We start from the raw sequence: 26,651 nt of genomic DNA, 5'->3' as shown, positions 1-26,651 counted from the left end.
TATTTTAATTATTATAATCATTTATGACAAAACCCCGCAAAACTATGATGAGTCTATTGTAGAAGTAAAGTGGGGGCATACACTAAGCTGCAGTTTGCCTTGGTCCTTATCCCCTTCTGTTTAATTGGCCCTTGACTCTGTGGTAAGTAAAACCCCATTAACATAACCACCCCTTGTTTCCTAAGTTGCTCATCAAGCAGGATGAGCAGATAGGTGACCTAAGCACAGCAAACTACTCAAAACATGCCCAGGATGCCCCTTTACCACTCGTGTCTTGCCTGCATAAATTCGCCATCTGGAATGTACTTTTGGCTCAATACGGGCATCATGGAGTTGTCATATAGAATGTTCTTCGCTGTCCACAGAGAACGACCCCAGCACTGTAGGCGGGGCAGTGGTGGGGCCTCCCCCTCATACTTCTTGAAGTGCAGTATGATGAAGCAGTCTGGAATAAGCACTTGATTGAACACTGAAGCCAGTCTATCATCTCCTTCACAACCATTCGGAAAGGATAGTTAAATAATCCCTGCTCCAGCTAGTGCCATCTCCGTAACCAGTAGTCTTGAAAGGTAAGGTAACAGCACCATGGTCACCACTGTCCACTAAGGCTACTTTGCATACTATAAGGTTATATAATACAGAGTTGCTTATTATGTGCTATACTGTACCTCACCATTTGGAGCTATATTTCACTTTAGCCCTTCTACCTCCACCACCTCATAGTTCTGCAGGCACCTATATTGTTGTCATCTGTTTAGGAAAATAACAGTAAGGATATTGAGGTGCAACTTTTCTATAGTTTTGATGTAGCTGTATTTTAGTGAATCACTCTAAGCTTGAAATGCCTTGGACAGTTTTCATTTAGGTGTAATTTAGTCAGTCACTGAAAGTTTAATTTGCATTACATAGTTCAAACTAACTATTTACATGGAAAAGACACCAGTCATAAAAACTTGTCTACTTATATATATATATATATATATATATATATATATATATATATATATATATATATATATATATATATATATATATATCATCTATTGTGAACAAACCCTCATATCTGACCAGACATAAGGTAATACAGTCCGACACAAATATGAAGTCTGTTAGTGTGGGGCCCGAGACTCTCCACAGCCCTGCCGCATCACCCCCATTACATTATTATCTCAAATGCCATCTGCTTACTAGTGTTTGAATTTGTGCATTAATTATTCTGTTCACATTAAATATGGCTATGTAGTGCTGAATGTGTGGCTTTTCAGAATTACAGCAATCAACTTATAAATTCCTTAACAAGTGCCAGCAACTCCAACTCTCTTGTGTGCTGCATAGACGGGAGAAAGAACTAATTTACAATGTGACGGAGGTGGAGGCGACAGCTGCCCTTGTTCCAATAATTAAGGTGAGGTTTGGCAGTGCTGTGGCCAGTAGATTCTGTGAGTGCAGGCCCCACCCAAATGGACTTCATACCTGTGTTTATCGTAATGAACAAAATAGACTACTACAGGGTGTTTCTCTTCTATTACAGACCACTGAGCTACTTTCTTGCTGACTTTTTCCAAGGATTACTGACTATTTACATTCACTTAGCATTAGTTTGATACATACATTAACGTTTTCAGTTCTGAGTTTGGTACATACAATAATGTTTTCAATTCTCTCTCTCTCTCTCTCTCTCTCTCTCTCTCTCTCTCTCTCTCTCTCTCTCTCTCTCTCTCTCTATGATATTACCATTTCAAGGAGATTACCACAGCACAATGAGGTAGTTTTCCCTCTTGTGGCACTCCATCTCCGTAAACTTGCTATTTTTTTTCCAATCATGTTTGGATAGTTTACTACCCTTACTTCGCTAACGATAAAATAGTATCAAATGCTGTAATAAGGCCATGGGAAAGAAGGCCCGTCTACATGGCGAAGGTGCCACCTCAGGAATGCCCTGTTGCCTTCCTCTCCCTGCCGGGCCTGCCCCTTCCATGAACCACAAACCAGCATACACTTGCGCACGGAATAGTGTCCGTTGCGGCTGCCTACCACACAGTTTCCTCGAGAGGTAGTATCCGGGACTTTGTTAGACATATATATATATATATATATATATATATATATATATATATATATATATATATATATATATATATATATATATATATATATATATATATATATATATATATATATATATATATATATATATATATATATATATATATATATATATATATATATATATATATATATATATATATATATATATATATAAATATATATATATTTTATATATATATATATATATATATATATATATATATATATATATATATATATATATATAGATTTTTTTTTCTTCTTTTTTTTACATCTATGCCTGTAGCGCCGGTAGGCTTTCATCGGGGGCCTGGTGGTTGGCCCAAGCCCATTACGGTGCAGGCAATTTTTCTATAGTGACGCCAGTTATGCTTGGCTCATGCTGCCCCCTGGAACTCATTCTTGATTCACTCGGACGGTTTCTTTTAGAGTCCAGGTTGATGGGTGGTCTTCTGGACAGCATGTGGGTAGTCTTAGGCCACTCGGCGATGACTGAAAAATCCCAGGTAGTAGAGTGGGAATTCGAAACGACGTTGTCCATAGCGCCGTGAATGCTACGCCCGCACGCTAACCACTCAGCCACCGCCTACCAAATAATATTATAAATGCCTTTCTGGATATTCATTAGAATATCTGAAGGAGGGCATTTGTTGAAGGAATCCAGACTGTCCAATGCGTGCTATGATTAATGGGAAGTACAAACAACCCCACCAACCATTGCCCAGTGGCCTCCAGGTGAAGGCATTTATCCTTAAACTTAATTTCTATATCAGCATCTGCTGCTAATGCTAAAAATCAATGAAAAATATAAAGATAAACATATGAAGTTTAATTTAACTGAATAATCTTGCCATTTTCTAGGCGTGGTATGATAAAAAAAAATGTTAACACTTACCCTCACTGAAGTCATGCTCTGCAGCGCTGCTTCGTCGCCCCCACCCTCGTCCTCGCTCAAACAAGTTTTCATCGCCCTGTAAGAACAAAAGTGTAGCACCATAGACCGATGGTAGCACCGTTGACCCTGTTACCACAATCTCCCTACCATTAGTGTCAGGTCCCCCTGACCCTCCTCTATATTATCTACTGATAGAAAAGGCTAAATCTATGAAATTAACGTTAACATCTTTTTCTTATTTATGGATTACTATTTTCTTCAGCGAACAAGGGTGCCACCTGCTGTTCAGAATCAGATATGAGCACAAAAATACCTATTAATGGTTATCAATTAACTTCACAACACTTCCAGCCACAGACTTACATACTACGTGGGCTGGTGGCCACGAGTGTAGGCTACACAGTTCATCCAAAATTGATGACTTCACACGCCTCACTCCCACCCGGTATCCTGACCCCACAATTCATTATAAAGAAAAACTGAGACCAACATCATCTTCCTGAGATAATTCTGCATCATACTAGCCATAAATTTGTAACAATAATGCAAAAACAAATACACGAAAATCAGTCAAATGAACTAGCTCTTAAACATTTTCTTGCACCCCTTCAACTCCTTAGTATCCAAGTATTTTTTTGTCGCATCACTTTTTTAAACGCATCCTAACTCTGCATGCTGATCTGATTCTGATGGTTTAGGGTACGTCTCGAAGTAGAAATATACAGAAGGTCAATATCGCCTCTGAACACAAGCTGCGCCGTGATGGCAGGTTGTAGATCTGTGCGTCCCTTCAGTAATGCTGTGCATCCTGTCAGTTGTCTTTGTGCAAGAGCAGGGAGTCTGAGTAAACAAAAATCCAAGGTAAATGAACGCCGTCATGGCACAACCTAAGTTCGGAGGTGATTTTGACCCTTTATATTTTTACCTTGGGACGTACTCTACACCATCATAATCAGAATATCATGCGATTTAGGATCTGCTTAAAAAAAAGTGGTGCGACAAAAAATAGCTGAGTACTAAGGAGTTGAAGGGAAATAAGTGCAAGCAACTGTTTATACGCTACTTCATTTAACGGCCATACAACGGCGATAAAGGTTACGATGGCGGCGTGCTGTCGACGATGTATGTGCCGACGAATGCATCGGCGCAGGAGGCACGACGTGATTCCTCTGAGTTCGCACAACTCGGTACGTATCGTACGGTTTACCTAGGTTATGTCGTATTAGCTTCGCCGATGCATCGCCGACGCCTAGCCGTATTACCTTACGACATCTCAAAGTTTTTTTTTTTTTTTTTTTTTCGCCGACGCAGTGGTCCATAAGCGTCATTTTCCGGCCAAAAATAAGAGTAATGCTATTACCGTATAATGGAACTGAGGAGCTGATATGCATTATTTACGACAATTTCAGAAGGTTTTCGGGAGAATTTCACCATGTTAATGAACTGCACGACAAAAATGAATTTCCTTAAAATTTAAAAACGGCTGTAGTTTTTGTTTTGTTTTATTATATACGGCAATGAAATCTTGAACGTAAACACGCCCTACTCTTCCATTTCGTCGACAGTGTGAATTTCAATGATACATTGTATCAATATTGATATAAAATGTTTTTGATACAGGCCATATACAAAACAGATTCTAGCATATTCAATGATGTACTACTTACAGCCTTGTAGGACAAATATATAGGAACAACATATGCAAAAATTAGCTGCTCTTGGGTGCCCCTTCAAAAAACATACCAATTTCACTCAGACTTTCCCTTAAGCAGCCGCTGCCATGATTTAAATTTACCGCGGCCTTTCCGTTTTCTTCAGAGAACACACCAAACGTCAACACGTTCAGTCGTTGATGAGCTCTGCGTAAACAAATCCCATTACGACAGGGTTGGTGTCTTTTCATTTAGAATTTTCTACCGGAACAGCAACATGAATATATATATATATATATATATATATATATATATATATATATATATATATATATATATATATATATATATATGACGCAAGAAAGTGAGATTCATAGACAGAAATTTAAATATTGTGAAGGGAGACAAAGATTTCGAAAAGAGAAATAAATGATTATGTTACTCCTGAAATACAGAAGCATTAATGCAATTGAAGAAAATGTATCATGTAAGGTAGACTTGTGTAATTTACCTCTTAAAAAAAACATTCAACAGAGCAAAATTTTCTTTTAATATGAAACCTTATAATGATGACATTAATTCTTTGAATTATTCAAGTATCACAATGGGATTTACTTAAATAAAAACAATAATAATGGTAATGCTAATGATGATACTACTACTACTACTACTACTAATAATAATAATAATGATACTGCTAATAATAATGATACTACTACTAATAATAAAAATGATACTACAACTACTACTACTAATGATGATAATAATAATAATAATGATAAATCATATAACAGTTGCGCGAAACCCCCGTTTTCAAATCCGTAGGTTTTTGGCCAGGAATTTGGCGTTTTGGACCACTGTGCGACGCCTCGCCGATGTCGGCGATCATACGCGGTTTACACACCGGGTAATCGACGACATCGCCTTCTTGTCGATGCAAAATCGTGGTGGTCCACGACGTTTTCATACAGCATGAAAACGTCGTGGCTCCCCACGACAAATTTTCACCTCGTGCGACATATCGGTGACACTGGTCACGAATGGACAAGATTTTGATCACGAATACCCACGATTAGGATTTCTTGACACATTGTGACCATCTTCCCCACTCTCGCCGAGGTGGGAGAGGAGCTTTATACTCTGTATAATGCAGGGAGATGGGGGACGCGCGCTGCAGTGTATAACTCTGTCTCCAGCATAAGTTGTCTGCATGGAGCTGTAGCCTACAACAGCGGTTGCTGCGTTTCACTTCACGACCTGTAGCTAGGTGTTGGTGGTGGGGGGGTGGGGGGCAGTCAATACTATTTTGTTCAAGGTCACTCACTGCATGTTCCGGAAAGCCACTTTACTTGCAAGATCGGTAATTGTACGTGTGTGTGTACACACACACACACACACACGATATATATATATATATATATATATATATATATATATATATATATATTATATATATATATATATATATATATATATATATATATATATATATATATTATATATATATATATATATATATATATATGTGTGTGTGTGTGTGTGTGTGTGTGTGTTATTTATTATGCACCGCAGAGCGAAATACAGCATTCTGGAATGCTTTACGGTACTACGTCGTGATATTTCGCCTCGACTTCTTATAACGCTTAGTATTAAGTATTGTGGGCGAAAGGGTTAGGTAGACTTTATTCAGTTTGGGCATTGCGATTTACTTTTGTTCAGGTCTGATAAAAACAATCAGTACCACAGCAGTAAATCAGTATAATGGAAAACATTAAAAAAGCGCAAGGCCTATGTACCTAGTTTTCCTAACCACCTGATGCATATCCGACATTAGTAATGATGAATAAGCGGACAAAAATTATTCCTGATGACATCTCGATCGACTATTCCATTAAATCAATGATAACGTCTGATACGTGCCAGTGATTGGTGTGACTTGTTTATCTGTAAGTTGGTGCTCTTGTGCTTGACTTCCTACCAACACACTGCCAATAATCGGGTGCTAAAGCAAAACCAGGAGTGTCACCGGCTTAACCGCCCCCTTCTGACACCTCTGGGTGGACGATGGCGTCTTTGCAAGTGTGTGGAATCTCGCCTATTCTTATGCTTCTGCAAGGATCTACGTAACTGCTTGCACAGTGAAGTCATCACCAAGATAACCACCTGAACAACTATTGCTGATGACAAACATTCTTCAGACTTTACCCTTTGGCGATAGGTTTCTTGGGGGCGCTGCCGTGACATGTTCACGAGACTTGCTTCAGACCTGCACGATTCACTCCACACGATGTTCGCTCACTATACTCAGCTTTCTGGTGCTCAAGTGAAAAACGCCAATACGTACTGTGGCGCACACACACACACACACACACACACAGAAGGTTACCAATTGTGCATGCGTTTACTAACTTTATATGTTTTAGCGGATCTGTTGAACACGATGCACATCACAGCTGCTTTGCTAATCATTGCAGTCCTGATTGTTTATAAGTTAGTGACACGTGTTCACGGTTGTGCTTCGAGAATCGAGAACCAAATAATCAGTAGCTGGCCACTCTGCCCGTGACGCCATGCCTGAGATATGCGAGGCTGGCGAAACGCGTAAGGGACGTGTATCGGACGAGACGGCGACGTGCTGGCGTAGGGGCGGGTAACACATGCACAGTTGCACGTACAGTAATTCAGGGTGCCCACCACCAGATTTGAAAATATCATGATCTTTTTGGCTAATTCATTTTTTGGTTTACGTTGATTATATGTTTCACTTTTAGGAGGGCATTTTCTTGTAAGAAAATTTGCCAATGTCAAATGAAACCATAGTTTAGTGTTCTTACGTACGTTACCCAAAATGAGTTTCCACTTGTAAATTATAAATAGAAACACACTGGTAGTTTAATCAGATCTAACAACATTTTGAAATAACCAGCACATAAATACGGAGAAACGGAAGAGGGACATCAATCAGTATGTCGTCAAATTTGGATCATATTAATAAGAAATTAGACTCGATCGTGTTCCTGTGCATTCGAAAAAGAATTACGCTCATTAAACTTCATAATTACATTAATGTTGCTATCAACAAAAATATACTTTCCTTTTATGCTTTTGAATATTTGTCTTGTATGAGAAGGAAGCCATTCACTGCGGTGCCTGCATTTGCTACAAGACCTTTAGTCTACAAACTACATGATCAGTACAGGACATATATATATATATATATATATATATATATATATATATATATATATATATATATATATATATATATATATACACACACACACACACACACACACACACACACACACACACACACACACACACACAGTCACACACACTAAAGATATATATATATATATATATATATATATATATATATATATATATATATATATATATATATATATATATATATATATACACACACACACACACACACACACATATATATATATATATATATATATATATATATATATATATATATATATATATATATATATACACACACACACACACACACACACACACACACACATCATTAATGTGTGTGTGTATATATATATATATATATATATATATATATATATATATATATATATATATATATATATATAAACGAGACACAAGGTCTTCCGAGACGTCACAGATGACGACGGAAGGGTTTGAATGCCACGTCTGCCACCTCTTGTTTGGGGATCACTCGTGAGAGGTCTCACATGAGCAGGAGGTCGTTGAGGGGAGTTCGTTGAGGGACCATGGCCTCATTCCACTTGGTGGCAAACAGGAGGGCCACGAAGAGAGATTTCATAGTGTCAGGGTCGTTCCTTAATGAGCCAAAGTTGAATTTTTTGGTTGTCATTCATGTTTGTCTTTAGGTTAGGTGTCGATGTGATGAAGGGTGGGACTCCACTTGTTGCATTTCTCTTTAAGCTTAACCCTTTCAATACGTGATGTAGACGTTGGCGTCACAGTATGGAAAGGGTTAAGAGGAAATGGAAGAGAATTAATCCTCTTCTAAACCTCTTAATTCTCTTCCATTTCCTCTTAATCCTCTTCTAAACCTCTTAAGAGGAAATGGAAGAGGTTTAGAAGAAGATTAATCCTCTTCCATTTCCTCTTAACCCTTTCCATGCTGTGACGCCGACGTCTGTGTCACCGTATTGAAAGGGTTAATTTAAATCTTGACTGTGCTTGTGTCATAAGGATGTTGATCAGGGAGGTGATACTAGTTGGTTGATTATCTTTGGAATTTACTTGCATAATTGTTAATGGGAAAAGCTTGTTAGTTTTTGGTTGTTGATGATGAATTGCATCATTACCCGTGCGTAATCTCGTATTTACAATTGTTGTGGATACAGGCTTAATTGAACGCATTTGTTTTCTGTCACAGACAGTCACTGTCATTACATCTGAGAGATGGTTGTCTTCTAAAAGTTTTCAAGGATAATTAGTGTTAAATGGGACAAGTGTGCAAGGCATTCATGTGGATACTTCCTTGAGCCTTGGTAGCATGCAGGAGAGTGAAGAATGGAGTCTACAACCCAGTTGATGTTTTTTCTATTATTGTAGTTGAAACACCTGCTGTGATAGTTGCAATGTTGACTTAGGTTTTAAGCCTCCCATAATCTCATAACAATGCTTCCAGATCCAAGTCAAATACTCAACATTTATGGTGCACTTGTAAAACTTGGTATGTCATGTCAATTAAGGTGTGCTTGTGCATTTGTATAGTTGCATTTGGAAGCTGAAACATTTCCTGTAATCAGCTTTTCTGCAAGTTTGCTGATTGAAAGGATTTGGGAATAGTTCTGCAGAAATTTGGTAGTTGTGTATATACTGGGAGCCCTGAGGCTGTTTTAATTTAAGTATTGTAGTGCGATGGCGCAACAGTAAAGTGGTGCTCAGGTGACCTAGAAAGGTCAGTTTCTCACAATCTGTGGAAGAGTAATATGGATTTTGAAAATGACCCACCCATTTGAATCTCACCATTTTTACCTTATTTTTATAATTGAAAGTGGATAATTGCCATTATGGTAACATCACTTGTTTACTAAGTTCAACTAGTTAAATAAACAAATAATTTGATATTCTGTAATCTCCAATAGAATTTCATTACATAAAAAAAGCTGATATCTTGTTGAAGCAGATTTAATTGCTTGTTTCAAGTCGTACATATTTGTTCCTGCTTCAAATATCAGTTTTCATTGACTACTTTAAGAAATCGAGTATGAAATAATTTTTAAAGTTTTGTGTTGACAGTGCAGTGCTGTTCTCTCCTACTTCTTTCTGACTCCTGCCCTTGTGTGTTCCCCAAATGGTTTATGAGTTGTCCTTCCCTCATTGTCTTCATTTATCGCTGTATAACTTTGTTCTTTTGGTCTGGCAGTGCCACAAAATCTACTGCTTTGAATTATCCCACTTTTCCTTAATAGCTAAGGCAAATTTCAGGCATGTGCACATATTTGTTCATCTGCTCAAGTAAAATACCTTGAGGAATGATTTTTCTGTGATCTCAGTTTACTTCTATTTCATTGTCAGTATTGAAGTAATATCTTGATCTAATGTTGGTGCTAAGTTCTTCGTGTTTAATTCTGCAAATATTTCTTGAACCTTTCCAATAGCAATAAAATATTAGGCCATATGTTACTTTCCATAATTATAACACCAGGTAGTACCATATGGACATTCAGCACCATTGGTAGCACAAAATGTCTATTCTATGTATTTTGGTCAGTTTTATCTGCTTTAAGGCCCAATTCACTACAACAGCACGTTTACGGGGTGTGACTGTACCTGAACAGGACCGTAACGGACCAGCAACAGCATGTGTATTCACACTACACCACGTAAACTGCCTGGACCTGCACGGGACAGTCATGGGCCGGCAACAGCGCGTCTCACACCGTTTTGTAGCAGTACAATCCTGTCCTTCAGCCCGGACGCATATCAGCTGTGCTAACCATGTTCTTCCATTTGTTGCTATAATCTGTATGGGACATGTATGTCAAATAGGCAGACATGTTTTTCCACCAGTGAAATTAATTTCTCTCCATCCATCACTGAGTTCACACTGCACCGTACGAGAGCTAGATGTCAACTGTACATGGCTTGGAAAATGTAGGTGTAGTCAGAGGAATGCTTGTGGTGGGAGCCAGATCAGGTCACAGGTCGGGTATACAAGTCAGGTCACACGTCAAGTGCAAGTACCACTACTTTGGGCCTTGACCACACCTCACCTCTGTTTATCCTCAGTAGCACACATCTGAATAGCTACACATTCTAAATGAATGCATGAATATTAATTACAAGTGAAGTTGGATATATTGACAAAATAAATTTTCATGAATAGGGAATCCTTGATTTGCATGATAGATGCGTTCCAGAAGGGACCGTGCAAAGTAAATTTCATGCAATGTAAGGATGATCACCCCCAGTACTGGAGTAAACTGTACATACGCTATGTTAAAGGATGGGAGTTGTTGGAAATAAAACAAACTGTCATGAATCTTGCTAGCATTCTTCCTTATGGTCCTGATCGTGGCTTCGTTTAAGTTCATAGCGGCCACAATCACAGAAGTTTTCTGCCCTTTGTCAATTCTGTCAAGCACTGATAGTTTCTGGTCTAATGTTAATGACTTCCTCGATCTTTTTGGAGTACTACCACATGCTGGAGAATCCGATGGGCGCTTGGGAGCCATGGTTAATTGGTGGTAAGTTAGTAACACACTGAACGAACGGGGAGAGAGACGCTACCAGCCGTCGTGGGTAAAGAATGAGCTTTGCCAGCCGCCTGGGTGGCGGGAAACACCTAGTGACGCCTGGTGGCTGCATTACTGAACTAAATCAGCCACGCGAAACTTGATTTTCTTGAAATCATGTTATTTTAAGGAATCTGTGTAATATGAGGAAAAAACCCTATTTTTTGACATCGTGCTATTTTGAATTCGTACAATCTAAAGTTGTGCAAATCAAGGACTCCCTATTATACGATATTTTAATATTGTCATTCAATGTTTTACTTTTTAAGTCTTGGTTACCTTTTGCTTAACCTGGTAGCAGCAACGGGCCAAATTTGTGGCTTCACCGTGTAGCAGCGACGGGCCAAATTTGTGGCTTCACCGTGTAGCAGCGACGGGCCGAATTTGTGCCATGATATAAACCCCCCAAAATAGATGATACATAATCTGATCACAAATGCTTGGATATATATTATGAAATGGTTTGTGTGAGGGTGATTTTTCTGATTTTTCGCTTGGGGGACCATTAAGAAACATGATCCCGCTGCTACTGGGTTAAGAGAGAGAGAGAGAGTGAATGAATAAATGAATGAATGCAGTGCTACGCTCGACACACCAGCACAGCAGACAGGCTGTGCGGGGGCCGGTTGGTGACGGAAGTGTGTTCACACTATCCAACACTGACAGGCTCCGGACCGGGCTGTACTGACGCGGACCTGCAAAATATTCTTGCCAACAATCCCGACTGGGAACTTCTGGTGAAGGTCTGCGCCGGAGACATGCAGGTCTGTAGCAGTGTGAACACAACAATGTGTTTCCCATTGAAGAATATTTCATCAGTCCGGAACGGTACATTCTGTGCCGGTCACTTTTCGTATAGTGTGAATCAGCCTTTATAAGTACAGAAATCAGTGTCAGTTGCTGTTCCCTAATTATAGATACAGGTCTCCCTCTGCTTCTGATGTACTGATTTACGGTATTTCATGTATACAGTCGACTTATATTACTACCCATTTTTCTATTTACGATTGCTATGTTTCGTGTATATGATCGCACCGCAAGTCTACAGGCATTTGTTCCATCATCCAAATGATCGTAGTGCTCCTCACCACAGTGGCATTGCCATTCAACCTGTACTGTGAGTGTATTGTCCTGTGATGTATTTTACCACTCAAAAATTACATATGTGGTCATTGTGTATTGTTAGTGATGGCTTCTAAGTGTCCCATGTGTGTATATCCAACAGTGGTAATTATAGGATGGGAAGAGTTCTCCACTGCTGTCATTTTTTGGTAAGAGGTACGAGTAGGCACCAGTACCAATATATACCTTACTAGCGGTACCTGCTGAATGGTACTGGTATCACCATCAAATGTCTCGGTAACAATGCTGAAGGTATACCTGCTTAATGGTACTGGCACCGCCACCAAAACCTCTCTATACTGGTACCATAAAGTGCTTGAGAGAGGTTAACAAAACCAAGACCAGGGTATGTGTAAAGAAACATTTTGTCATTGTGTCAGTCATTATGACATTTTCAATTATTTAGTCATTGTAAGTCATTGTAAAGCATTCTATTTCATGAGTTAAGGTAGACCCATTACATATAGGACTCAATTTACAATATTTCCATATGCAATCAGATCTTCAGGAACATAACCTGATTGTAAATCAAGGGAGACCTGTAACACTTTTCAGCTCAGACTATTTTTGGGGTTGTATTATGGCCAGTGACTCATTCACCAACTTGTACCATCACCAGGGATAAGGAGCTATATATGTGATACAGATACAAGTAGGGCTTGCTATACAAGTGATCAGGGCCAGGGAGAGCCATCACTGGGCCCTGGTACTATGAGTGTCATTGGGCCCCTACCATTTACTCTCCCATTTTTTTCCCTCCTGGTCGGGTGACTGGCCCCCTTTGAGGCCGGGCCCCCTTTGAGACCGGGCCCTGGTGTAAAGATACCAGCTTCACCCCCCTCTCACGGGCCCTGCAAGTGATAACTGGCATTGAATTCTAAGAATCTTCCCGAGCTTGGCAGCTAAGACCATGTTGCTGTATTTGGATTACAGGAGAGCACTACCTCTCACTAAGATGCTGCTCTGAGCTGGGATTGCACTCACAACCTCTTGGTCATGAGCAGGTCACCATACTCACTATGCCATCTGGTCCCCTTGGCTGGTATGAGCTGAGCTCACTTGTGTTAAGTTGTAGGGATAGATCTATTTAGGGAGATGGAGATTGAATAAAATGTCCCCTGCTATTGTGGGCCAGAATGTGGTAGGCTAAGGTTTGAGGCAAAACTTTGTAAGGTAAGGATTAAGGGATCTGTACTTGTAGCACAGTTACTCCCTCTAACCATCCATAAGTTACTTATCCCAAATGAACACCACGGAGTGCCAGAAATCAAACCCGGGCCTTCTGACTAAAAGTCAGGGCAGCATTTTTCACTGTGTTAATACAGTTTCTCTAAAGTTACTTATGTTTACTGCACAACTTGGGCATATACACCATTAAGTCTGCTGATCCCCATCTTTTCCTTTCTATTTTTCACACACCAGTGGTCTGCTGCTGCCGAGGGGGTCCTTGTCACAGTTACCCTGCTTAGCAGGAAGTTGGTTTTATTAAAACTTTAAAGAAAAATAATGTATAATTTTTTAAAAACTAAAATAACATTGGATTTGAAATAAAATATATTGTTAAATGAAGGATTGGGCATTTTATTCAGTATTAATTTTATCTGCTTAAAGAACATCAATATTATCTTGCATTGCCATGACTAGGTAGTGCAGATCCATCATGCTGGGTAAGCTGAAGCAATGCTCATCAGAAACAGAGTTATTTCAAATCAAGTTCCTACCAAGAAGTTCCTTGACAGTTCTGAGGCAGTTCCTCCTAGTGATGAACATGAAGCATTGTTTTTGTTAACAAGATGCATGAACAGGAAGGTTGGCAACACTAGAAGATTTAACAAAACTTGAATGACTTCATATAAGGCATTAAGTTTATATTCTTGTCATAATCACTGTAATTATGATCATTAAGCAAAAGCAATGAAGAGAATAATCTTACATATATATGAATATAATGAAAGTACAATATAGGAGAAAATAATTACCAATTGAATTGGGTTATACTACATATTCACTCATTCTCTTGTCTTGACCTTAACACTGACTGGGTCCACTACACAGTCACCAATGCTGAATAATTCCCCACAATCTATCATAGGTCTGAGATTAATGGCCTTTATTTGAAGATATCCCTGATTTATTATTTAGATCATCAAAGTTCCTCCTCTCCAGCCAAAGCTGAATCAAGTATACATGAAAAAAAAAAAAAAAACTAACAGAATTTATTTGAGGGGAAAAAAAGGATAAACTGAACACACAAAATCCTTGTAAATTTAATAGCCGCTGTAAGGTCTTAAACCTCTTGACAGGGTATGGAACCCTTTTGGGTTGCCAGTGATGGTGTAGCAGACACAGCCAAAGCAAGGCTCTTGGGCAACAGTGGATTATATGATGGAGTCCACTCCCCTGATCAACAGCACTTTCTTGTTTCTTGGGGCTTGGCTCTCAAGGCTGCTTATATGAGACATGATATCCTGTGTTCTTTAGCTACTACCACTGCTGCAGTCACTCTCTTCATCTTGTGTGCTGAAGAGCTTCTGTTTGTACCAGTTGGGTAGGATGTCTTCCAGGTTGGGATCGCGGTAGTGGTGGATTGCCATAGCAGACTTCTCGAAGTGATGAACCACGTCAGGTTCTGCAACCACCCTTCTTTTGACAAAATTGAGGAACTTGTCCAAAACATTGATGCATACGGATGGTTCCCACTTCCCCTGGGGAGGGACAAAGAGTCAGTATCCTACTGAGGATTTTTCAGGAATGTAAATATTTGAAGTTATCCAAGTTTTTTACCAGTTTTTACAAATGACAAACTCAGGCAGTCCCTCATGTGAAATGCCAATCCTGGATCACATAGGCACTTCACTACTAACATATAGATATCCTTAATACGTACATAAATATCCTGAGTCAGCTGCTCTGGTCTGGTCCTACTCTCATCTTAAAAAAATAAAAAAAAATAAACAATGTTGTTGACAATACAGGAAAACATTGTATCCTCACCTCAGCCAAAGCAGGCATGTCGTCTGTTTGTAGCATCTGCAGTGTGTGCACCACTCCATCACGGTTCCTTTTGCCTACCAGAAGCCTTGGGACACCTGTTAACTTGTTTTCAATCCACCAATTGTTCAGGGTATACCTGCAGCAAAAGAATGCAATAACTAACTGGCATGGCATATATATTTTTCTTTCATAATGACATTTGTTCAGTGAACCGAATTTCTCAGCTTTTACGATATTATTTGTGGTTTCAGAATTCATGTGCACTGCTGCTAGTCTCCATGCTACATACATCTTTTAGTGCAGTGTTGTCCAAACTTTTTCAGCAATTGTACCCTTTATTACCTTCCCTAACTGTTTTGTACCCCCATGGCTGATTAAACTCAACTATATTATATTATATATTATATTTAGGTACACGTTCATTACGCGTCCTTCATATAGGTACCTGTCCCTCCCTCTCTCTTTTCCTTCATAGAATATGGGAAGTTTCTACTGTGTGTGTGTGTGTGTGTGTGTGTGTGTGTGTGTGTGTGTTCATCGTCTTTTCATGTACCCCTTTGATCAATGCTGCGTACCCCCAGGGGTACGTAGACCCCAGTTTGGACAATACTTTTAGCGTATAAGGATCGCGATTGCTTTTCAGTGCATGAGTAGGCATACCAATAATCCCTTATGCATGACACTAAATGAAAAAAAATAGCCCAGGTTTGAGATGGGAGCATGGAGGGAGAGGCCAGTGAAGGGTTTATCATCATGATCATGAGAGGTTATGTAAAATTGAGGTAAAGAAGATTTTAAGGAATAGTATAGTTCTACCAACCTTATCCTATTACTCTGAAACATAGATATGGAATATTCTCAATTGGCAAGGAAATATATAGCATAAATAAGTTACTTCAGGAGAGCATTTGGCTGAAGAAGATGGGATGATGAAGAGTATATAAGGGGTGTAAATCAGATTTGGTGTGAATGTCAGAGCAAGAGGTGTAGAATGTGTTGTAAAGTGGGTTAGGCAAAAGTACTGAGAAGGGCTGAGCATGTCTTGTGCATGCAGAATTCTGTTTATGTGAAGACGATTTGAGTCAAATATAAAGGCCAAGGGATGACAGAGTCCACCTATATGGTGGACTGAGGAAAAGATGGAGGCAGGAATGAAGGAGTGGATGTTACAAATAGGGAGCAAATATGCACTGAGAACCAGAGATTTCTGTTTTGGTCAGCCCTGCAAGAGGAATTTCCAGACAGAAAAGGGTTTATAGCTAGATTGAGAGAAGCTTTATTTTGAGCTGTTACTCTCCTTAGTGTGGAAGACAGTTATGATGTAGCGAGGTATATCATGATGAATGTTACAGCACAAGCAATGAATGTTTACTTCCTGTAGTTATAATCTGTAAATGATGTGGTTGATTCCAGCTTTGCTTTCAGTCTCAGAAAACTGTTCAGGTCCTTAAAGTCTTCCTTGTGGCGTGTTGGGTCCACTGCATCTATGTCTGGGGCAAAGAGCAGCGACATCTCGTTCAAGTGCAGCTGCAGCACACACCGGAACTGACAGTCAGTTTCCATGACATCATCAGGATCCCCTAAGGAGTTATGAAGTAAGTAAGTTTGGATGACAGAGGCCATTTAATTATATCTTTGTTATACTTGACTGCATTTTACGAATCTACCACAACAGTGGAATCTTAAACTTTAATTCAGCTTTTTTGTGTGTAAAACTTATTTCAACTTTATTTTTGTACTTTAATAATTTCAAATGCCTTCAGTCCAATCTTATTGCTAGGTATTTTTATTTTTTATTTTAAATGCTTTTGAATTCCTTCACCCAACTCATTATGACAAGTACATATTTGTAAGTTCTTTGAGTATGACCTCAGATGCCATGAAGTATATCACCATCCTGTGCTACAGCTGTCCATACCTCCTGTCATGTACTGCTCAAACTTGTGGCCATAAATCTCCATGAGGCTGCTGGCTCCCTGCTTCTCCTTGTGTTTCTCCTCCTTTGGAACCAGACTTGTCAAGTATATTGTTCCTTTGAATCTGGCAGAGGGAATAACAAAAGGCATCAGAGTAATGGACAACTACAAACCTAAAGTTCTATAAATTTCTTGAGTTGCACAAAAGGGAACTTATACATAGGAAAGCTGTTTACAGTGAAAGTCCAATAATATAATCCAAATAGCAATAGACCAGAGGGCATTTGGATTATTGAATTGTTCAGATTTTTGGAGGGTATTTCTGAAAATGTAAAATGTTACCGTTACCTTTAAATAATCCCCGATGCACTTATTCTCAACATCATTGTGAATGAGTGAGTCTTGATTGCTTTCATGAATAGCCTACAGATGTCCTTTTAATATACTTGGCATCATCATAGTAACTTGGCCACGTTTAGGTTTGTACTACTATCAATCTTTCCATTTTAAAGTAGTCATACCTTGGTTTACGAGTTTAATTCGTTCTGGAATTTTGCTCGCAAACCAAGACTTGTAAACCAAATCGAATTTCCCCATTTAAATTAATGTGAATCCCATTAATGCATCCCATATCCCAAAATCTATTAACAAAAATCATTTTACATGTTATTTTATACAGAATAAAAGTAATTTTACTATGCAATGATAAATAATATAAATAATTTTGTATAATAATATAAATATAAATACTATAAATAATATAGTATAATATATAAATAATAAAGTAATACAGTAATATAGTTGGGGGGCTCCCGTGGTAGAGTCTCTGACTTGCGCTTCGGCGGGGTGCTAAGGCATGGGTTCGAGACCTATCAGTTACCATGGGGGTGGAAAGGTGGGCTTTTTCCGACACCCTCAGCCCCGTTGTTGGGCCTCCTCCTTGAAAAAGAATTGGGTATCTCTCTACCAGCCGTCTGGGGGGTTGCGCGGCATGCATCGCCTTCCTCCATTGGGGTATATCCCCCCCCCCCCCCAAAAAAAAAAGTAATATAGTTCTGAAAACACAAAGATAGCACACTAGAGCACAAGCATAAGCAGACACGAACGCACAGGTGCTACCTCTGGGAGTGTACAATGCAAACTGAAGGCAGTGTCACATTGGGCATTTTCCTCCAACCGTTGGAGCTAGGAGCAACCGTGGTTGCCCATACACCTAACCGGAAGTGAGTTTTTGGTGTGGGTAAACAAAACACTCCTGTCCTCGCTTCTTTGAAGTCATTATTGTACCCACAACTGCTTTTTCCTTCCATTTAACTACAGCAACAAGTTGATAATTTGAGTAACAGCAACATAAGCCACAACAGCACTTACTTTTGCAAACGGCACCTTGTGGAAACAGGGTGACTGGCTTGTTTACGTTGTGGATATGGGCAACTGACCTTGGTCATATGTGACACACACCCAGAAAAGTTGGGGTTCCAGATGTGCCTACCACCAATGCAGTTAGGGGAAAAAGGCCCAGTGTGACACCAACTTGAGACCCCATTCCAAATTTTTCTGCTTTGAGCACTCTCGTCTTGCCCCAAACAAGGGGAATCCATGCTCACGTCTTCGACTTGTACGAACAGGATGCTCGTACACCAAGTCACCGCTCGTAAACCAAGGCATTTTTATTTAATCTCTTTTGCTTGTGAATCAAAAGACTCATAAACTAAGGCACTCGTAAACCGAGGTATTACTGCGTGTATGTATATATAAATATATATATATATATATATATATATATATATATATATATATATATATATATATATATATATATATATATATATATATATATATATATATATATATATATATATATTGGCGAGGGGGGGGCCCCCTGATGAGATTTGGCCTAGGGCCCACAAGCAAGTAAATCCGGCCCTGGGTCCAATTATAATATTGTATAATATTGACAGAAATCCTTACCATGCTCAAGTGAACCATATCTACTCACTCTTTGGCTAATATATTCCACGCAGCATTCTGGTGCTTTGCATGTGTATACGGGGCCTGCATAATTTGTTTCAGCATTCTCCTTGAACACACAAAATCAGCCGCCAGTCTGTAGACACATCACGAGTTCCATGCGGATGACACAAAATTACACATTGAACTATCACAAATTTTTTTTAATTTACTAATTTCATGCAGATATACAGGATATATGTGACCACTTATATTCCTAAACACATTTTTCCAGTTGAAGTTTACAGTAAAATCAAGCATACTGTAGCCCATTGCTGGGTAGGGTGACCACCACTAACCTGTCTGATGAGTCTTTGGCTCTAACATTTTCCTGATTTTTAAGAATCCACTGAAGGAGATGTCTGAAGCCATCAGCTGACGTTCCTGTGAAGCTATTGACTTTATGCCATCCCCGATTGAGGTCCATATCCACCTGTAAAAGTGGAAGCCATATGGCACTGGTGCTTGTTTTACTAACATGAATGTGTGGAATGATGAGTCTTCGAAAAAACTTTTTACATACTAATGAGTTTAATGGTAAATAATGAATGCTTTAGCTGTAATGCAGTTTATTATTTTAATTATTATAATCATTTATGACAAAACCCCGCAAAACTATGATGAGTCTATTGTAGAAGTAAAGTGGGGGCATACACTAAGCTGCAGTTTGCCTTGGTCCTTATCCCCTTCTGTTTAATTGGCCCTTGACTCTGTGGTAAGTAAAACCCCATTAACATAACCACCCCTTGTTTCCTAAGTTGCTCATCAAGCAGGATGAGCAGATAGGTGACCTAAGCACAGCAAACTACTCAAAACATGCCCAGGATGCCCCTTTACCACTCGTGTCTTGCCTGCATAAATTCGCCATCTGGAATGTACTTTTGGCTCAATACGGGCATCATGGAGTTGTCATATAGAATGTTCTTCGCGCTGTCCACAGAGAACGACCCCAGCACTGTAGGCGGGGGCAGTGGTGGGGCCTCCCCCTCATACTTCTTGAAGTGCAGTATGATGAAGCAGTCTGGAATAAGCACTTGATTGAACACTGAAGCCAGTCTATCATCTCCTTCACAACCATTCGGAAAGGATAGTTAAATAATCCCTGCTCCAGCTAGTGCCATCTCCGTAACCAGTAGTCTTGAAAGGTAAGGTAACAGCACCATGGTCACCACTGTCCACTAAGGCTACTTTGCATACTATAAGGTTATATAATACAGAGTTGCTTATTATGTGCTATACTGTACCTCACCATTTGGAGCTATATTTCACTTTAGCCCTTCTACCTCCACCACCTCATAGTTCTGCAGGCACCTATATTGTTGTCATCTGTTTAGGAAAATAACAGTAAGGATATTGAGGTGCAACTTTTCTATAGTTTTGATGTAGCTGTATTTTAGTGAATCACTCTAAGCTTGAAATGCCTTGGACAGTTTTCATTTAGGTGTAATTTAGTCAGTCACTGAAAGTTTAATTTGCATTACATAGTTCAAACTAACTATTTACATGGAAAAGACACCAGTCATAAAAACTTGTCTACTTATATATATATATATATATATATATATATATATATATATATATATATATATATATATATATATATATATATATATATATATATATATATATATATATATATATATATATATATATATCATCTATTGTGAACAAACCCTCATATCTGACCAGACATAAGGTAATACAGTCCGACACAAATATGAAGTCTGTTAGTGTGGGGCCCGAGACTCTCCACAGCCCTGCCGCATCACCCCCATTACATTATTATCTCAAATGCCATCTGCTTACTAGTGTTTGAATTTGTGCATTAATTATTCTGTTCACATTAAATATGGCTATGTAGTGCTGAATGTGTGGCTTTTCAGAATTACAGCAATCAACTTATAAATTCCTTAACAAGTGCCAGCAACTCCAACTCTCTTGTGTGCTGCATAGACGGGAGAAAGAACTAATTTACAATGTGACGGAGGTGGAGGCGACAGCTGCCCTTGTTCCAATAATTAAGGTGAGGTTTGGCAGTGCTGTGGCCAGTAGATTCTGTGAGTGCAGGCCCCACCCAAATGGACTTCATAGCTGTGTTTATCGTAATGAACAAAATAGACTACTACAGGGTGTTTCTCTTCTATTACAGACCACTGAGCTACTTTCTTGCTGACTTTTTCCAAGGATTACTGACTATTTACATTCACTTAGCATTAGTTTGATACATACATTAACGTTTTCAGTTCTGAGTTTGGTACATACAATAAGGTTTTCAATTCTCTCTCTCTCTCTCTCTCTCTCTCTCTCTCTCTCTCTCTCTCTCTCTCTATGATATTACCATTTCAAGGAGATTACCACAGCACAATGAGGTAGTTTTCCCTCTTGTGGCACTCCATCTCCGTAAACTTGCTATTTTTTTTCCAATCATGTTTGGATAGTTTACTACCCTTACTTCGCTAACGATAAAATAGTATCAAATGCTGTAATAAGGCCATGGGAAAGAAGGCCCGTCTACATGGCGAAGGTGCCACCTCAGGAATGCCCTGTTGCCTTCCTCTCCCTGCCGGGCCTGCCCCTTCCATGAACCACAAACCAGCATACACTTGCGCACGGAATAGTGTCCGTTGCGGCTGCCTACCACACAGTTTCCTCGAGAGGTAGTATCCGGGACTTTGTTAGACATATATATATATATATATATATATATATATATATATATATATATATATATATATAAATATATATATATTTTATATATATATATATATATATATATATATATATATATATATATATATATATATATATATATATTTTTTTTTTCTTTTTTTTACATCTATGCCTGTAGCGCCGGTAGGCTTTCATCGGGGGCCTGGTGGTTGGCCCAAGCCCATTACGGTGCAGGCAATTTTTCTATAGTGACGCCAGTTATGCTTGGCTCATGCTGCCCCCTGGAACTCATTCTTGATTCACTCGGACGGTTTCTTTTAGAGTCCAGGTTGATGGGTGGTCTTCTGGACAGCATGTGGGTAGTCTTAGGCCACTCAGCGGTGACAGAAAAATCCCAGGTGGTAGCGTGGGGATTGGAACCGACGTTGTCCATGGCGCCGTGAATGCTAGGCCCGCACGCTAACCACTCAGCCACCGCCTACCCAAATAATATTAAAAATGCCTTTCTGGATATTCATTAGAATATCTGAAGGAGGGCATTTGTTGAAGGAATCCAGACTGTCCAATGCGTGCTATGATTAATGGGAAGTACAAACAACCCCACCAACCATTGCCCAGTGGCCTCCAGGTGAAGGCATTTATCCTTAAACTTAATTTCTATATCAGCATCTGCTGCTAATGCTAAAAATCAATGAAAAATATAAAGATAAACATATGAAGTTTAATTTAACTGAATAATCTTGCCATTTTCTAGGCGTGGTATGATAAAAAAAAATGTTAACACTTACCCTCACTGAAGTCATGCTCTGCAGCGCTGCTTCGTCGCCCCCACCCTCGTCCTCGCTCAAACAAGTTTTCATCGCCCTGTAAGAACAAAAGTGTAGCACCATAGACCGATGGTAGCACCGTTGACCCTGTTACCACAATCTCCCTACCATTAGTGTCAGGTCCCCCTGACCCCTCCCTCTATATTATCTACTGATAGAAAAGGCTAAATCTATGAAATTAACGTTAACATCTTTTTCTTATTTATGGATTACTATTTTCTTCAGCGAACAAGGGTGCCACCTGCTGTTCAGAATCAGATATGAGCACAAAAATACCTATTAATGGTTATCAATTAACTTCACAACACTTCCAGCCACAGACTTACATACTACGTGGGCTGGTGGCCACGAGTGTAGGCTACACAGTTCATCCAAAATTGATGACTTCACACGCCTCACTCCCACCCGGTATCCTGACCCCACAATTCATTATAAAGAAAAACTGAGACCAACATCATCTTCCTGAGATAATTCTGCATCATACTAGCCATAAATTTGTAACAATAATGCAAAAACAAATACACGAAAATCAGTCAAATGAACTAGCTCTTAAACATTTTCTTGCACCCCTTCAACTCCTTAGTATCCAAGTATTTTTTTGTCGCATCACTTTTTTAAACGCATCCTAACTCTGCATGCTGATCTGATTCTGATGGTTTAGGGTACGTCTCGAAGTAGAAATATACAGAAGGTCAATATCGCCTCTGAACACAAGCTGCGCCGTGATGGCAGGTTGTAGATCTGTGCGTCCCTTCAGTAATGCTGTGCATCCTGTCAGTTGTCTTTGTGCAAGAGCAGGGAGTCTGAGTAAACAAAAATCCAAGGTAAATGAACGCCGTCATGGCACAACCTAAGTTCGGAGGTGATTTTGACCCTTTATATTTTTACCTTGGGACGTACTCTACACCATCATAATCAGAATATCATGCGATTTAGGATCTGCTTAAAAAAAAGTGGTGCGACAAAAAATAGCTGAGTACTAAGGAGTTGAAGGGAAATAAGTGCAAGCAACTGTTTATACGCTACTTCATTTAACGGCCATACAACGGCGATAAAGGTTACGATGGCGGCGTGCTGTCGACGATGTATGTGCCGACGAATGCATCGGCGCAGGAGGCACGACGTGATTCCTCTGAGTTCGCACAACTCGGTACGTATCGTACGGTTTACCTAGGTTATGTCGTATTAGCTTCGCCGATGCATCGCCGACGCCTAGCCGTATTACCTTACGACATCTCAAAGTTTTTTTTTTTTTTTTCGCCGACGCAGTGGTCCATAAGCGTCATTTTCCGGCCAAAAATAAGAGTAACGCTATACCGTATAATCGAACTAAGGAGCTGATATGCATTATTTACGACAATTTCAGAAAGTTTTCGGGAGAATATCACCTCATGTTAATGAACTGCACGACAAAAATGAATTTCCTTTAAATTTAAAAAGGCTGTATTTTTTTTTTGTTTTATTATTTACGGCAATGAAATCTTGAACGTAAACACGCCCTACTCTTCCATTTCGAAGACAGTGTGAATTTCAATGATACATTGTATCAATATTATGATATAAAATGCGTTTGATACAAGCCATATACAAAACAGATTCTAGCATACTCAATGATGTACTAGTTAGTAGTTACAGCCTTGTAGGACAAATATATGGGAACAGCATATGCAAATATTAGCTGCTCTTGAGTGCCCCTTCAAAAACCATACCAATTTCCCTCGGACTTTCCCTTAAGCTGCTGCTGCCATGATTTAAATTTACCGCGGCCTTTCCGTTTTCTTCAGAGAACACACCAAACGTAAACACGTTCAGTCGTTGATGAGCTCTGCGTAAACAAATCCCACTACGACAGCTAGGGTAGGTATCTTCTCATTTAGAATTTCTTACCAGAACAGCAACATGAATAGATATATATATATGTGACGCAAGAAAATGAGATTCGTAGAAAGAAATTTAAATCTTGTGAAGGGAGACTATAAGATTTAGAAATGATAAATAAATGATTGTTACTCCAGAAATACAGGAGCATTAATGCAATTAAAGTAAATGTATCATGTAAGGTAAACTTATGTAATTTACCTCTATAAAAAAAAACATTCAACAGAGCAAAAACATTTTTTTTTATATGAAACCTTATAATGATGACATTAATTCTTTGAATTATTCAAGTATCACAATATATGGGATCTACTTAAATAAAAACAATAATATGATAATAATGATAATGATGATACTACTACTACTACTAATAATAATAATGATACTACTACTAATAATAATAATAGTAATGATAATAATGATACTACTACTACTAATAATAATAGTAATGATAATAATGATAAAACATATAACAGTTGCGCGAAACCCATGTTTTAAATTCCGTAGGTTTTTGGCCGGGAATTTGGCGTTTTGGACCACTGTGCGTCGCCTCGCCGATGTCGGCGATCATACGCGGTTTACACACCGGGTAATCGACGACATCGCCTTCTTGTCGATGCAAAATCGTGGTGGGCCACGACGTTTTAATAAAACCATGAAAAGTAGTGGGTACCCCCGAAAAATTTTCAACTAGTGCGACAAATCGGTGACACTGGTCAAGAATTGTCAATATTTTTATAACGAATAACCACGATTAGGATTTCTTGACACATTGTGACCATCTTCCCCACTCTCGCCGAGGTGGGAGAGGAGCTTTATACTCTGTATAATGCAGGGAGATGGGGGACGCGCGCTGCAGTGTATAACTCTGTATCCAGCATAAGTTGTCTGCATGGAGCTGTAGCCTACAACAGCGGTTGCTGCGTTTCACTTCACGACCTGTAGCTAGGTGTTGGTGGTGGGGGTGGGGGCAGTCAATACTATTTTGTTCAAGGTCACTCACTGCATGTTCCGGAAAGCCACTTTACTTGCAAGATCGGTAATTGTACGTGTGTGTATATATATATATATATATATATATATATATATATATATATATATATATATATATATATATATATATATATATATATATATATATATATATATATATATATATATATATATATATATATATATATATATATATATATATGTGTGTGTGTGTGTGTGTGTGTGTTATTTATTATGCACCGCAGAGCGAAATACAGCATTCTGGAATGCTTTACGGTACTACGTCGTGATATTTCGCCTCGACTTCTTATAACGCTTAGTATTAAGTATTGTGGGCGAAAGGGTTAGGTAGACTTTATTCAGTTTGGGCATTGCGATTTACTTTTGTTCAGGTCTGATAAAAACAATCAGTACCACAGCAGTAAATCAGTATAATGGAAAACATTAAAAAAGCGCAAGGCCTATGTACCTAGTTTTCCTAACCACCTGATGCATATCCGACATTAGTAATGATGAATAAGCGGACAAAAATTATTCCTGATGACATCTCGATCGACTATTCCATTAAATCAATGATAACGTCTGATACGTGCCAGTGATTGGTGTGACTTGTTTATCTGTAAGTTGGTGCTCTTGTGCTTGACTTCCTACCAACACACTGCCAATAATCGGGTGCTAAAGCAAAACCAGGAGTGTCACCGGCTTAACCGCCCCCTTCTGACACCTCTGGGTGGACGATGGCGTCTTTGCAAGTGTGTGGAATCTCGCCTATTCTTATGCTTCTGCAAGGATCTACGTAACTGCTTGCACAGTGAAGTCATCACCAAGATAACCACCTGAACAAC

At 39.1% G+C, this 26,651-nt stretch overlaps 2 protein-coding genes and 1 long non-coding RNA gene across 5 annotated transcripts in view; 1 reads left to right on the top strand and 2 right to left on the bottom strand.

The window, feature by feature from the left end:
* The window catches only part of LOC126995944 (sphingolipid delta(4)-desaturase DES1-like), a 31,265-nt gene extending 20,988 nt beyond the window's left edge, over positions 1 to 10,277 (top strand). Inside the window, exon 7 of the transcript XR_007750842.1 lies at positions 8,519 to 10,277. The gene's annotated coding sequence lies outside the window, so the exon portion shown is untranslated. The remainder of the gene's footprint in view (positions 1 to 8,518) is intronic.
* The window catches only part of LOC126995942 (decapping and exoribonuclease protein-like), a 32,710-nt gene that overhangs the window by 5,859 nt on the left and 200 nt on the right, over positions 1 to 26,651 (bottom strand). The window contains exons 2-5 of one of the 3 annotated variants that reach the window (XM_050855858.1): positions 22,897 to 22,972; positions 20,290 to 20,459; positions 19,738 to 19,871; positions 19,428 to 19,535 (exon numbers count right to left, since the gene is read on the bottom strand). In XM_050855858.1, the coding sequence (XP_050711815.1) occupies positions 19,428 to 19,535; positions 19,738 to 19,871; positions 20,290 to 20,459; positions 22,897 to 22,972 (488 nt within the window). Of the gene's footprint in view, positions 1 to 278; positions 351 to 19,427; positions 19,536 to 19,737; positions 19,872 to 20,289; positions 20,460 to 22,896; positions 22,973 to 26,651 lie in introns of those variants that run through there. The other 2 variants (XM_050855859.1, XM_050855860.1) reach the window with 2 other exon arrangements.
* LOC126995946 (uncharacterized) lies at positions 388 to 7,008 on the bottom strand. Its single transcript, XR_007750845.1, has 3 exons — positions 6,841 to 7,008; positions 2,984 to 3,059; positions 388 to 445 (listed from the first exon to the last, which is right to left on the bottom strand). It is a non-coding gene; the product is annotated as an uncharacterized LOC126995946 (long non-coding RNA).

This window comes from Eriocheir sinensis, chromosome 9 (assembly GCF_024679095.1).
Source record: "Eriocheir sinensis breed Jianghai 21 chromosome 9, ASM2467909v1, whole genome shotgun sequence".
NCBI classification, from domain to species: domain Eukaryota; kingdom Metazoa; phylum Arthropoda; class Malacostraca; order Decapoda; family Varunidae; genus Eriocheir; species Eriocheir sinensis.
Note: the sequence above shows the minus strand (reverse complement) of the source record. Positions and strands in the feature narration are given on the sequence as shown.